General features: G+C 44.6%; 1 protein-coding gene across 8 annotated transcripts in view; it reads left to right on the forward strand.

The window, feature by feature from the left end:
* The first annotated feature begins 1,504 nt into the window (after positions 1-1,504).
* LOC123110920 (uncharacterized) overlaps positions 1,505-14,210 on the forward strand; it is a 43,474-nt gene continuing 30,768 nt past the window's right edge. For 2 of the 8 annotated variants that reach the window (XR_006453823.1, XR_006453824.1), the window contains exons 1-3: positions 1,514-2,122; positions 2,356-2,904; positions 3,465-3,588. Coding sequence is in view for 1 of the 8 variants with exons in the window: in XM_044531561.1 (XP_044387496.1) it covers positions 3,582-3,588 (7 nt within the window). In the remaining 7 variants the exon portion in view is untranslated. Of the gene's footprint in view, positions 2,123-2,355; positions 2,905-3,464; positions 3,589-14,210 lie in introns of all 8 variants that reach the window. The other 6 variants (XR_006453821.1, XR_006453820.1, XM_044531561.1 and 3 more) reach the window with 5 other exon arrangements.

A 14,210-nucleotide genomic window follows, 5' to 3' on the forward strand; every position in this document is an offset into this window, starting at 1 on the left:
CAATATCGAATTGATTCTTCTTATATGTTCTTTCTGTGCCAGGCTACATAAAGAATATTTTTTGCCGCATGCGGCTTCAAACGGAACTAGGTTAATCTAAATCCTTACATGCAGTAATGGGTTTCTTGATACCTTGCGCGGCAAGAGCAAACGAATTTACGAGAGAAGATACACATGACATTTTGATTTATTTAAAATGTTTGTTTGTATTCTTTTTGATAACTTGCAATTTGTTTCCTCCCATGTATAGACTTGAATGAGTTTGCGTGAAAAAAGGCGATTCAAATAATATGTGCACTTTTAATCTTTGATCATTTTTCTACGGCTAGCAGAGACATACCCGATACTTCAAATTTCCTCCCCTGGGAAAATATGTGAGTGGGAAATTAATACCCGACTAGTAGAATGCCCGTGCGTTGCCACGGGCTTCTGAAATATTTTTCTAAAGTTGTGTAAAGATAATGCATGCTAAATTTCACAGGTAGAGACCATATATAGAGACAATGTAACATGGTCACAAGTGCATAATAATTCAAGTTCACTTCATTTGTAATGTAAAGTGATCACAAAATGGAAAATTAACAATGTGTACAAATATAGTCTGTTGGCATGATACAAAATCGAGTGAATTAGGCAATATGACGAAGGAAAGATCGATAACAACATTGAAAAAAAATACATTGCGCGGTAACATTTAATTGGCATCCTTTTTTGATTTTTTATGAGATATCACCGCTTCCACATCATTATGTTGTAAAAAATTCGATGAAGCCCCATTTTAGTGACGTCGCTTCGGAACCCTTGTCGATGGATTCTTTTTGTGCATCTCCAAATTCCATATCTATGTCTCCTATATTCTGAAAAAAATACATAAAGAATACACCTTTTGTATTATCATGTATAACATACATACAAAGATTAGCTATATGCACCTCTTCTCATAGTGTTTCAGTCAGGTCAGCCATCGTTACATCAGTGTGTATGTCGGAACCCATCACTTTTTATATCCGATGAAAGAAACATAGATAATATATAAAATGAAAATAAAAGTGAAACTAACACAACTATTTTATTTTGTAAAATAGAAAACCCGTTTTTCATATTATAAAAAAAGATGTTGCATTTATCTCGGAGAAAATAACCAACTATAATGTTCTTATATAAATAAGCAGTCATATGAAATTTCTTCAATCATTTTAATTTATTTATATAGGCTAAGGAAAATCGTCCGACAAAAGATAAAATCATGCAAGCAATCCAACACAAACCAAGTATATTCGGTTTCTTCTCTCAAAATTGCGTTTTTTGTGTGATACTTTCAATATATCTAATAAGTATAAAAAATATTTTTTTGTATGCTCCATGTTTAATTAATATATGTATACACTTTAATATATATGTTTTTGTATGCCCAAATCAGCTACAAACACGGCCCAACCAGCACCCAATCTACCCCCTAAAAAAACAGCACCCAACCTATCCTTCCCCGCACGACCCAAGCCCAACCAGCACCTGTCTCCCTCCCCTGATCCCCTCACTCTCTCCACTCCCAGACTCCCAGTCCACTCACGATGCCAGATCTCGACGAGTCACCCATTCCACCCCCTCCGCTCTCGCCCCCACAGCTGGCGACCTCGTCTCGCACCGCCGCCTCCTCTCATCCCCTCCCCAGCTCCCCTCCACTCATCCGACGGCGGCTAGATGCGCACACAACCAGCGACCAACATCACACAAAGGTCGCCACCGCCGGCGGTGGAAGGACAGTCTTCTACCGCCGCTAGCCGCAGCCTCCGCCTCACCCTGATCCTCGGCCTCCTCGACCGCCGCTCACTCTCCTAGGAAGCACCTCGCCGCCTCCCTGCCCATGCCGTGTTCGCCGACTGCCCTGCTCGCGCTGACCTCGCCAATCTCGCGGCCGCGCTTGGTAGTGCTCGACTTGTCCTCGCCGCCGCCAGCGGCGACGGGTCCTTGCCGTGCCTCTACCGCCTCGTGGCCGTTTCCTTTGTCGAGCCTGCCGTGCCAGCGACATGAGCAGGATGGTGTACCGGCTTCACAGACATGTGGCCGTCGAGGCTTCGGATGAGGTCGACGCAGATGAGAACAGTCCATAGAGCCGTACCAGGTATAGCTACTCTTCCCCTTCAATCAATAGCATGCAATTCTGTGTGTGGAGGTTGCAGCTCACATGGGTTTGTGGAGGTGTTGGCTCCAGTATTTACCAAGGATGTTTGTAGATGTGTTGGCATATGAACCAGTACATAAATTGATTGATTGATTGCTTAGCACAATGCTGGTTAGACTAAATAATTAGTTGATCGAATTATTTGCATCTGACATGTTGCACACATATATCAGGCAGAACAAGCTGTTCCACGCATGGGGTCTGATTACAATATTTTCGGAGATGCATAATATGCCAAACACTTCTAAAGGTGCCTCGTCCATGGGCGCATGATAGTGGAAAAACATCTGTAAATTGTGCAGGATCCTATAGAGCAAATGGGCATCATCGACATGCAGTACACGCTCTCTTAGGCAGATAAGTAACCTCAGACAACTTATTTTGTGAAGATCGGTGGTTCATGGTCTGAAAGTTTTGTTTTTCTCTCTAAATTTTGTACTTAGATAATCCCTTAAATGCTTTTTACTGCTTGATCACATAATACATGTCCGTGCAAGAAAGGAGTTGTTAATTGAAACAATAATGTTAATTTTTGTTGTTAACTGAAACAATAATGTTAATTTATGTTAACTACAAACTGTCTTGGACATTGGTTTTTTCAAATTAACTCCGTGTTGAACTGGTTCTTCTTGTTGTGTGCTGCAGCCCAGCAATCTGTTCATGCCAAATGATTGAGTCCTGGTGAGGTTCATTGCTGGACATGCACGGTCTCCGCAGGCAAGGTATTCGAAGCTGCCCTTTGGTCGCTTTTGTTTTATTTCCAAAGAGTTGCAAGACCTCTAAAGGAAATTTTCGTATTGATGTGATTAGCAGTGTATTTAACAATGCATATATGTACGCGAGTTATGTGTAGTGCTGAATCTGATGTGGCTGAACTATCTTCAATTTATGAAGACCTATTTTCCTTTTTAGCATTTTGTACGAACAATATACTTATAATCAGTGTGGAGTTTATTGTAATTTTGGTTGTTCTCTCATAAGTAGAGGCATGCTTTACTGCATTTATGACCACAATCTTCAATTGCCTGACCCCAACAACAAAACTCATGATAGCTACAATGTATTTGTTTTGTGTATTTTGGATTTGTTCCTCTATGGCTGCATTATCACAGTTTTCTCCTTGCATGTAAAGATGAATCTAAAAGATGTGACTCCCTTAGAGTAGCCTAATAATAAATTCTTTCCTCCCCCTCCCTCTTTGTCGGAAAATGCTGGTACCATCTTCTACTTTATGTAGTCAAGAAGAAAACCCATTTTCACTTAATTTGGTTACTCTATTCAGGAACACATAAAAGTAAATCAGCGTGTTATCAGAAACTCATGAGCACGAAAGAGAAATTTGGATCATGTGCGAACATGGGTAGAGAGCAGATCGAGGAGAACTTGAAGATTAAAGGCAATGAAAGGTATGTGCCTATAACCATCATATTTTTATGTTGAATATTCGCTAGCTGGTATGTGCTAATTTCCGACGAAGTAAAGCCCGACATCATTGGTCAGTGAGGTATAACAAAAATAATCATTCTGGTGAAAGTACATGCAAGATAATAAAGAACTTCTCCTTATTAGGAGCATGCATAGTTTGAATTAATCTTTCAAACTGATTAGGAAGTAGAGATAGTATATACTTTATATCTCAGGGAATGCAAGAGAAGTACTTGCGCGGCAATGAAGGAAGACTTGCTAATTACAGGCCAAAGTACTCTATAGTGGTTTTTGCAGATTAAAAGTTTAGCGGTGCTAATTTCGTTATCTACATAGAGCAAAGCCTATAACAGAAAAGCGTCAATGGATTTAAGATGCGGGAGGATTCTGGATAGTTGGCCTCACCGGAAATAGATGCGCTCGGTTGTGCTCGATGCGGATACGATAGTAAGATATCAAATAAATCACAATTTTATTTCAGGTATGAATTATCATGGAATTCGATGCCTGTAAGTGCATCTAGTGCCCCTTAGTGATTTTGGTGTATTGAAGACTTATAGGTTAAGGGATTAATGTGTTTATGAGTGTACACAGGTTTATAAGTCTATGAGGAGTTTGATATTTACAGAGAAAGTCGACCCCTAAAAATGAATATCTTCGACTGAAGATTTTGGTATTCCTGAAGACTTTCATGGAGACTTTGAAAGTGAAGAAATTGGTGTGTCCGTGAAGACTTGATATTCATGCGAGGAATATGAAGCTTGAAGACTTTCGTTTTCATAGTTTTGTTTTTCTCTTTCTTGAGTCATAGGAAACACCGTACTGTTAAAGGGGGTCGAGGAAATACTAAGGAAAAATTTTCATGTGATGCTCAACTCAAAATCCTACACCTACCAATCCTTTCGAGTGAAGCCATTGGAAATCTCATACAGTTCAGTCAATTTCTTCAGTGATAGAGACGAAGTTCTTCTGGTCGCTGAGGAATTTGTTTTGACTGAGGAGTTAGGAATTCGCCAGTGCGGATTGCCTACACAGTGAGGAACATGATAGCCCTGAGGAATTTGAGAGTCAAATTTCCGACCATTGCTGTGCTACACGCCAGCTGTCCCAAATATCTTATCCATCTAACGGTCATATCATTGAAGGGCATTTATGTCTTATCATGTCAGGCTGCTCCCTAGGCTATAAATAGCCGCCCCTACAACCACTAGCTGGTTGGCTGCTCCGAGAGAAACTGACACTTGTCATTTGAGAGCAACCCATCCTCCGAGGACTTTGAGTGAAAATCATTGAGTGAGGAAAATCCAAATCCAAACACCCATAAACCCAAAGTGATTGAGCATCACTGAAGAGATTGATCCTGCGTGGATCCGACGCTTGTTACCTTTGAAGACTGTGCTTCTTTCAGACGGTTAGGCCTCATGGTCTAGAGCATCCAAGAGGAATTGTGGATCGCCGAGTGGCCAAAGTCTGTGAAGGTTTGGAAGTCGCCTGAAGACTTACCACGAGTGATTGGACGAGGTCTGTGTGACCTTAGTTCAAGGAGAATACGGTGAGGACTTGGTGTCCTGAGCTGCGTGCTCAGTGACTGGGTGTCCGGGACTGTGTGTCCTCGAGTTTAAATACTCAGCCGCTCCAACCAGACGTACAACTGAGACAGCAGTTGGAACTGCTCTATCAAATCATTGTCTTCTCCAACCCTACTGGTTCTATTTCCTCAACTCTTCCATTTCCTCATTACTGTGTTGAGTAGTTGTTCATATATGTGTTTGAAGACTTTGACTGAAGACTTTCTCAATTTCCTCAGTTCAATTTCTTCAGTCTGTTTGTCTTCGTCTTGTGTTATCCTGTGTTTATGCTTTCTGTACTCTGTAATTGTCTTCATTTCATCATGATGACCATGCATGTCTTCTGTTATGCTTACTTCTGAGTACTTATTCCGCTGGAAGTAGTTCTTCGCTAAGGAATTTCCTCACCATCAAATTCCTCGGTGAAGAATTCATAAAAATCACCTATTCACCCTCCTCTAGTCGATATAACGCACTTTCAATTGGTATCAGAGCAAGGTACTCCCTTGTTCTGTGTAATTTTGGTTTAACCGCCTGGAGTTTTTGTTATGTCGACCACAGGTATGATCAAGGTCTTTGCTGGGTGTCCTACCTTCGATGGCACGGACTACCCCTACTGGAAGAATAAGATGCGAATGCATCTTGAAGCAATTGACAACGATCTCTGGTACGTTGTGGAAAATGGTGTTCCCTCAGTCACGCCTTCCCTGAATGCTGCTGATGTGAAGAGATTCAAGCAACCGATTCTCAAGCGAAGAGTATCATATGTGGTCATCTGAGTAAAGGGCAGTATGGTAGAGTGAGTGCTTTGGAAACTACTAAGCTTATCAGGGATAGGCTCTCCAAAGTTAAAGAAGGAGTCTCAACTCAACGTGACTCTCGTGTTGACGTTCTTCGCAATCTCTTCAACCGCTTCAAAAGACTCGACAATGAAAATGTTCAGCAAACCTTCAATCGCCTCACTGATATCTCAAATGAGCTTCAAGCACTTGGTGCCATTGACATCACCGATCATGAGGTGGTGAAGAAATTGCAGAGATCACTCGATTTGTCATTTGACACTCTGGCACTGATGATACAAGAGCGTGCTAATTATAAGTCACTAGATCTTGCTGATATCCTCGAGAGGCCAAATACTCATGAGTTCCAGCTTGCTGAAAAGAGAGATCTCTATGGTTCAAGCTATGGCAAACCACGTGCCCTGAAGGCCAAGGCAGTGTCTGAATCTGAGTGTGAAGATTCTGGTAGTAGCCTTGGTGACCCTGAAGAATTGAGCCAGGAGCTAGCACTGCTCGTGAAGAAGTTTCAGAAATTCTCAAGACGTGGTCGTTTTGGAAAATCTTCAAGGAGCAGTGATTCCTCATCAAGTGACTATAAGAGAAGGCTATGCCACAAATGTAAGAAGCCTGGTCACTACATTCAAGATTGTCCTCAATGGGACAAGGAACTAAAGAAGAAGAAATACAAGGATTACAGTTCTGATGATGCCAAGAAGAAGAAGAAATCTTCAAAGTCCTCATCATCAAAATCCTCGAAGTCTTCATCCCACAAGAAGAGCAGCTCCAAGAAGGCTCGGGCATTCATTGGCAAGTAAATGGATTCTGAGGCTGAATCTGAGGATAATGAGGAAGAAGAGGAATCCGAGGAGTCTGAGTAAGGTGTGTCGAGTCTAGCTCTTGCTACCGCATTTGTCAGCAAGTCTATCTTCAACTCTGAAGAAAATGGCAACACCAACAACGCTGATGAAGGCAATGATGACTATGCCCCACCTATTGCTTCATGGCAAAGGCTACTAAGGTAACTAAATACCCCTCCTCTGAATCAAGTGAGGATGAATCTGATGAAAATCTTAAGCCTAGCTACTCTAAACTTGCTAAGATTGCTGTGAAACAACAAAAGGCTATTGAAAAACTTCGAAACATGCTAGACAAAAGTGATGATATGTTGGGTGAAGAAATGGACCGCACTAAAGACTTAACTGAAAATCTTCAGAAACTTCAGTCTAAGTTTGACAATCTTCAGAGTCATCATAAAACACTCTTAACTGATCATGAGAAGCTTTCTTATGAATTTCTTCAAAGAAAGCAAGATCTTGAGAAGTTAAGAGTGAGTTATGAAGATCTTCAGAAGGAGCGTGATTCGTTACTTGCTCAACAAATCAGCGCCACTCAGGAACAATTTGATCCTCCATGCTTAAAGTGCATTGAATATGAATCTGCTAATTCTTCACCTGAATGTTCAAATGCTTCAAATATTACAAATTTTTCACCTGCCTCTGCTATCACTAATTCCTTATCTGAGGACAGTGCTAGTATCACTGACAATGCAGGGCTGAAGGAATTGTATATGACGGGCATGTACAAAACCCTCAAAGGGCATCAGACTCTTTGTGATGTGCTTAAAAAGCAGATCCTCAACAGAAACCCTAGGAAAGAGGGTATTGCCTTTGAGAGGAAACTCAATGCTGATGGAACATATTGGAAGCCTGAGCAGTACCCCAAAACCTCATGGGTTGCTGCAAAGGGACCTCCAGTTGATCCATCTAACTTATCTGGCTTTACATGTGAATCTCCTCATTCTTCTGATGAGTCATTTGACTCCAACTATAAACTGTTCAAAAATCAGAATGGTGAAGTATTTGCTAGATATGTTGACATTAACTGCAGGAACGATTCCCCTATGAAGAAAATCTGGGTTCCCAAAAGTTATGTTGAAAGTCTTCAGGTGAATGTCCTCATGACACCACCAGTGAAGAACAGGAACCCCAGATCAAATTCTTCATATGGACCAAATTCTTCATATGGATCCAAGTCCTCATAAGGACCAAATTCCTCACATGGATCAAATTCCTCAAAAGGATCAAACTCCTCATATGAACATCATCGTGCTAACAACTCTGTTTCGCAGGGAAGAGCTAAGGGCTATGAATATGTGCATTATTCTTCAAATCATTATGTTCATAAGTCCTCAAAGAATTTCTCTGCTTATTCATATGCTTACCCTAACCCCTCTTATGTGAAACGAAATGGTTTGGCATCTTTGCCACCTTTTTCATATGGTGCTCGCAGAGTGATGAACTCTTTGCCACCCCTCCAGATGTGGGTGGTGAAGAAAAAGAATTAATCTCTTATGCAGGGTCAGGCCTCCAGACGTGCGTTAACGTCTGAATAATTTGCTGGGGGCCTGACAAAATGCCTGAAAGGACGCAGGCTAATCATGATGAAATGAACCTTCATTTCACACATCCTCAATACTGCTTATCTGTGCTATTGATTGATGAAATTGAACTGATGATACTGATGTCATATTCTTCACTGATGAAGTATGAGTTTGTAAGCTGCACTAATTCATCTGCAGGATGATCAACCCAAAGCAAATGAGTGGGTCCTCGACAGTGGATGTACAAATCACATGACTGGTGATAAGAATCTATTAATGGATGCTCCATTAACATCGTCACATCTGAAGCATATCATCTTCGTTGATAAACGCAAAAGTCAGGTATTGGGTCTAGGTAAGGTTGCGATCTCTAAAGATCGACACATGGACAAAGTCATGCTTGTCGAGTCCTTGGGATACAACCTCATGTCTGTCTCAATGCTTTGTGATCTTGATATGGTTGTTGTCTTTGGCAAGTATCATTGTGTTGTGATCATGAAAGCTGACAATTCCAAAGTCTTCGAAGGCTTTAGGAGAGGATACTTGTACATTGTTGATTTCTCTACAGGACCACAGCCTGCCGTGTGCTTACTTGCAAAAGCTTCAGAAGGCTGGCTATGGCATACGACTTGGTCATGCTAGCATGAGGAATCTGCACATGCTCGCGAAGAAGAAGCATGTCATTGGCATTGAGAATGTCAAATTCCTCAAGGATCACCTGTGTGGTGTTTGTGAAGCTGGAAAAATGACCAAGGCCAAGCATCCAGCGAAGACTATCATGACTACCACTTGACCATTTGAATTGCTTCACATGGATCTCTTCGGTCCTAATCATTATTCTGCTGTGACTAATGATGCATCTCTATATGGCTTTGTTATTGTTGATGATTACTCTCATTACACATGGGTACACATAGTTACTTACAAACATGAAGTGTAGGAAGTCTTCAAATGATTTTCCTCAAGGGCTTCAACCAACTTTGGTGTGAAGATCAAGCACATCAGGAGTGACAATGGAACTGAATTCAAGAATTCCGGTCTTGATGGCTATCTTGATGAACTTGGTATTACTCATGAATTATCTGCTCCTTATACTCCCCAGCAAAATGGCGTCTTGGAGCGCAAGAACAGAACTCTTGTTGAGATGGCTCGCACTATGCTTGATGAATACAAAACCCCTCATCGGTTTTGGATTGATGCAATTGATACCACGTGCCACATCATCAACAGAGTATATCTTCACAAATTCTTCAAGAAGATTGCCTATGAACTCCTCACTGACAAGAAACCCAATATGAACCAGCACCTGAAGATTCTATCAAGCTTATGGCTACTGAGGATGTTATTCCTACTGAAAAATCTACTGAATAATTCATTACCGAACGCGAAGACCGTCCAACTGATGTACCTGAGGAAAATGCTGAAGAAAATGGTGCTGAAGAAAATGCTGATCAAATTCCTCGACGACAACCAGCTCATCCTCGCGTTGCAAAAGAAGTGCAAGTTGAAAAGATCATCGATGACATTGAAGCACCAGGTCCTCTCACACGCTCAAAAGCTTCACATTTATCTAACTTTTGTGGGCACTATGCTTTTGTCTCTATCACAGAGCCCACTAAGGTAGATGAAGCATTTCTGGAGCCTGAGTGGATTCAGGCTATGCAAGAAGAATTACATCAGTTCGAGCTCAATAATGTCTGGGAACTGGTCAAACGTCCAGATCCTCGCAAGCATAATATCATCAGCACAAAGTGGATCTACCACAACAAGCAAGATGAAAATGGCCTTGTGGTGAGGAATAAGGCACGACTTGTAGCTCAAGGCTACACACAGGTTGAAGGAATTGATTTCGATGAAACCTTTGCACCTGTTGCTAGACTTGAGGCTATTCGCATATTACTTGCTTATGCCAACCATCATAATATCACTTTATATCAAATGGATGTGAAAAGTGCATTCCTCAATGGTAAGCTTGAGGAAGAAGTATATGTTGCTCAACCCCCAGGTTTTGAAGATCCAAAGAATCCTGACAAAGTCTTAAGACTCAACAAGGCCCTCTATGGCCTCAAGCAGGCCCCTCGGGCGTGGTATGATACTTTGAAGGAATTCTTCATGAAGAATGGCTTCACACCCGGTTCACTCGATTCTACTCTCTTTACTAAATCTTATGATGGTGAACTGTTTGTGTGTCAAATATATGTTGATGATATTATCTTTGGCTGTACTGACCAACGTTATAGTGATGAATTTGCCTATATGATGAGTGTCGGTGTCAAAACCGGCGGATCTCGGGTAGGGGGTCCCGAACTGTGCGTCTAGGCGGATGGTAACAGGAGACAAGGGGCACGATGTTTTACCCAGGTTCGGGCCCTCTTGATGGAGGTAAAACCCTATGTCCTGCTTGATTGATATTGATATTGTGGATGTTACAAGAGTGGATCTACCACGAGATCGAGGAGGCTAAACCCTAAAAGCTAGCCTATGGTATGATTGTAAGGGTTGATGTTGTTGTCCTACGGACTAGAGCCATCCGGTTTATATAGACACCGGAGAGGGCTAGGGTTACATAGAGTCGGTTACAAGGGTAGGAGATCTACATATCCGTATCTCCAAGCTTGCCTTCCACGCCAAGGAAAGTCCCATCCGGACACGGGACGAAGTCTTCAATCTTGTATCTTCATAGTCTTGGAGTCCGGTCGATGATGATAGTCCGGCCGATGATAGTTCGGCCGATGGTGGTAGTCCGGCTATCCGGACACCCCCTAGTCTAGGACTCCCTCAGTAGCCCCCGAACCAGTCTTCAATGACGATAAGTCCAGCATGTGTATAGTCTTCGGCGTTGCAAGGCGGGTTCTCCTTCAAGTTCCATGTACCGGCCGAACAGTGTCCGGCTTGCTCATCAATGTTGTGCTTCTTGGCTTCCACGCCCAATAATGGCCTTCTTCCACGCATCGCACGAATACGAAAAGCCAGGGTGTCTTTTATGTTTTACCCCCTAGTTGTGCGAATAATCTGCCCATAAGAGAGGCAAGAATCCAGATCCAGATCGCCATCTTCCTCCCGCGAATACTCATCGGAGCGCTTTCGACCAAGAATCCATTCCATCATGGACCATCAACGCAGATCCTCTTCTCGCGCTCCCAGCCCTCTGCCAGGAGATTGGAGGAGATGCTCTGTTCCGCACAACGAGCTGGTGAAGCTCCAAACAGGGGGATATCTCCCTCCGGCCTTCATGGTTCCGGTCCAAGCCGGGCTAGCCACCTACAAAGGTGGGAAGCAAGCGGAGGCTACCCCAAGTCCCAACAAAGGGGAGCAGGTATGCTTTGTCCCCTATCTGATAAGGGGGCTCGGATTTCCTGTACATCCGTTCCTCCGCGGGCTCCTGGAGTTCTACGGACTCCAGCTTCATCACCTCACGCCTGCCTCGATCCTGCATATTGTGGGTTACGTAGCTCTTTGCGAGCTATTCCTGGGCGTCGAGCCCCATTTCGCGTTGTGGAAGAGGTTGTTTTGCCTTGTACCCCGCTCTCACGAGGGGTCCATATATCAACTGGGCGGCGCCGAAATATGGCGCATCGCCGGGACCGGATATCCATCCGGAACCCCTAAGAAGGCGTCCGAAGACTGGCCCTCGGAATGGTTTTATATAGAAGACGCTCCGCTGCCGGACCCTGTTCGGATCGGCCTCCCGGAGTTTAGCAACGCTCCTCTGAAGAAACGCCTTAGTTGGCGTCCGCGGAGCCCCCAACTGGAGGAAGACAAGAGCGTCCATTATTTGATGGGCCGGATAAGGTTACTGGCCCATTCCAAGTTGACCATGATTGGAGTCATGGCAACATGCATTATGCGGGGGGGGGGGGGGGTGCAACCACTACAATACAGGGGCCACCCCATGTGGGATTTTAACGGGGAGGACGACGCCACCCGCCACGGCTGCAAGTGGCCGGGCTCGGCCGAGGATCTGGTGAAGATCCTGTCCGGCCTGTACAAGGGGGAGAAAGAAGACTTCCTCCGGACGAACCCATTGAACGGGTTTTCTATGAGTAACCCTCAGAGCTGGGTAAGCGAACGTTTATTCATCCGACCCGTGCTTCTAAAGCCGAGTACCTTATTCTGTGATTTTGACGCAGGAACTGCGCCGGGATGTGGAGGACATTCACAGTCCGGCTCCACAACCCGAGGATCCGGGAAGATCCCTTGATCCGACCTCCGAAGAGGATCCGGATATAAAGGTGGAGCTAATTGATGGGGTGTTCCATCAGCTCAGCATCGATAATGCTTTAGTCGCCATCACGGCCGACTACCCCGGCCTGTCGCCGGCTCCCCAGGTACTTTATGGCCGGATTCTTAACACCATTACTCCATCTTCGCGCATTTCTGACCACCATATACAACGGTATCGTGCAGGCTGCGCCTTCAAGGCGGGAAGCCGAACCCATTACGGCTGACCAACAAGGGTCAGTTCGGCCCAGCAGGCGGAAGAGGAGTGCGGCGCAAGTCGAAACATCGCCGCAAAGGTATAGCTCATGGTTCGTTGTTTAAAACAACGTCCCTAGGAAGTGTTTGAGTGCTTATGAGTTTTGTAGGAGAAAAAGCGCCCGCCGGACTGCGGGCGTGGAGGTGGCCAATCCGGCCTCTACCAGCCAAGCTCCAGCGCCTGGCCTGGAGGGGGAGGCGAGTGCAAGGCGCGAGCCGGATACTCCTCCAACGAAGGATGCCGATAGACTGTCAGCCACCAAATCTGAGGTGGAGAGCGCCATGAACCACAGGCGCCGTCGGACAGTTTTTCGTGACGCGTGCTTCTCCCCTGAGGCGTTGGATGCCTTTAATGCAGGGGACGCGCACCTCCGTGCCGCTCAAGATGGTTTGACCAGAGCCACGGAGCAGTATGTAAAAGACATACGGGTAAGAGAATTTAATAGTTATATATGCCAGTAGCCCCCGAGACTTAAAGTAGTTATATTAACTGATTTAAGGATCATATGAAACGCAGGGTCTTACCGAGAAGAATACCCAACTGTCTCAGGAGCTGCAAGAGTGTAAGGCTCAACTTGAGGCTGCACTCGCTGCCGCAGGAGGAAACACAAGGACCTCTCCTGGTAACACATTATTTTAAAAAAGATAAGTAGTGTTTGGCCTGTACGCAAGTCTGATAATGACATTGCAGGTGCTGCTGGACAAGATCCGGATAGGCAAGAACTTCTGCGCCAGCTGAAGGCCGGCGAGAGGGTGCTGCATAAGGTGCAGCATGAAAGGAACAAGCTCCAGGATGCCCATGCCCAGCTAGGAGAAGAGCTGAAAGGCGTTCGGGCCGAGCTGTCTGGCTCCGTTAAGGAGAATCAGCGGCTTCGTCGCGGCATCTATAGTAAGTGCTTGAGCGAACTCCTTTGAAAAGAAGAGTTCGGCGAGGAAGTCGATTTGACAAAATATGTCTGTAGGTATACTCACAGGTCGCCCTGTGGAGGAGATGCCCGTATCAACGGGTGATCAACTTCCCGAATTGTTGCAACTGATTGAACGAGTTCGACAGGCAATGAGCGGCGTCATCCAGGCTTTATGGCCAACCTTCTCCTTACCCGAGGGCCTTGGGGAGAAGCTTCAGGGGAATTTTTTTCAAAAGTATCATGTTTTTTGTAGTAATTTCGGAAACTATAGTGTAGAATGAGAAAAATGCAAAACTAGTAGCCCGTCGGCCAGGGGTGGGCCGAAAAGGGGCTTTTCGGCCAGGGCATGGCCGAAGTAGGCTTTTCGGCCGCGCTTGGGCCGAAAACGCGCTGTCGGCTGGGGCCCGACCGAAAATAGTAGCTTCGGCTGCTGGGAGGCCGAACTGGGCCGTTTTCGGCCCACAGGTGACCGAAGCAGAGCTTTTCGGCCAG

This window comes from Triticum aestivum, chromosome 5B (assembly GCF_018294505.1).
Source record: "Triticum aestivum cultivar Chinese Spring chromosome 5B, IWGSC CS RefSeq v2.1, whole genome shotgun sequence".
In the NCBI taxonomy this organism is placed as follows: domain Eukaryota; kingdom Viridiplantae; phylum Streptophyta; class Magnoliopsida; order Poales; family Poaceae; genus Triticum; species Triticum aestivum.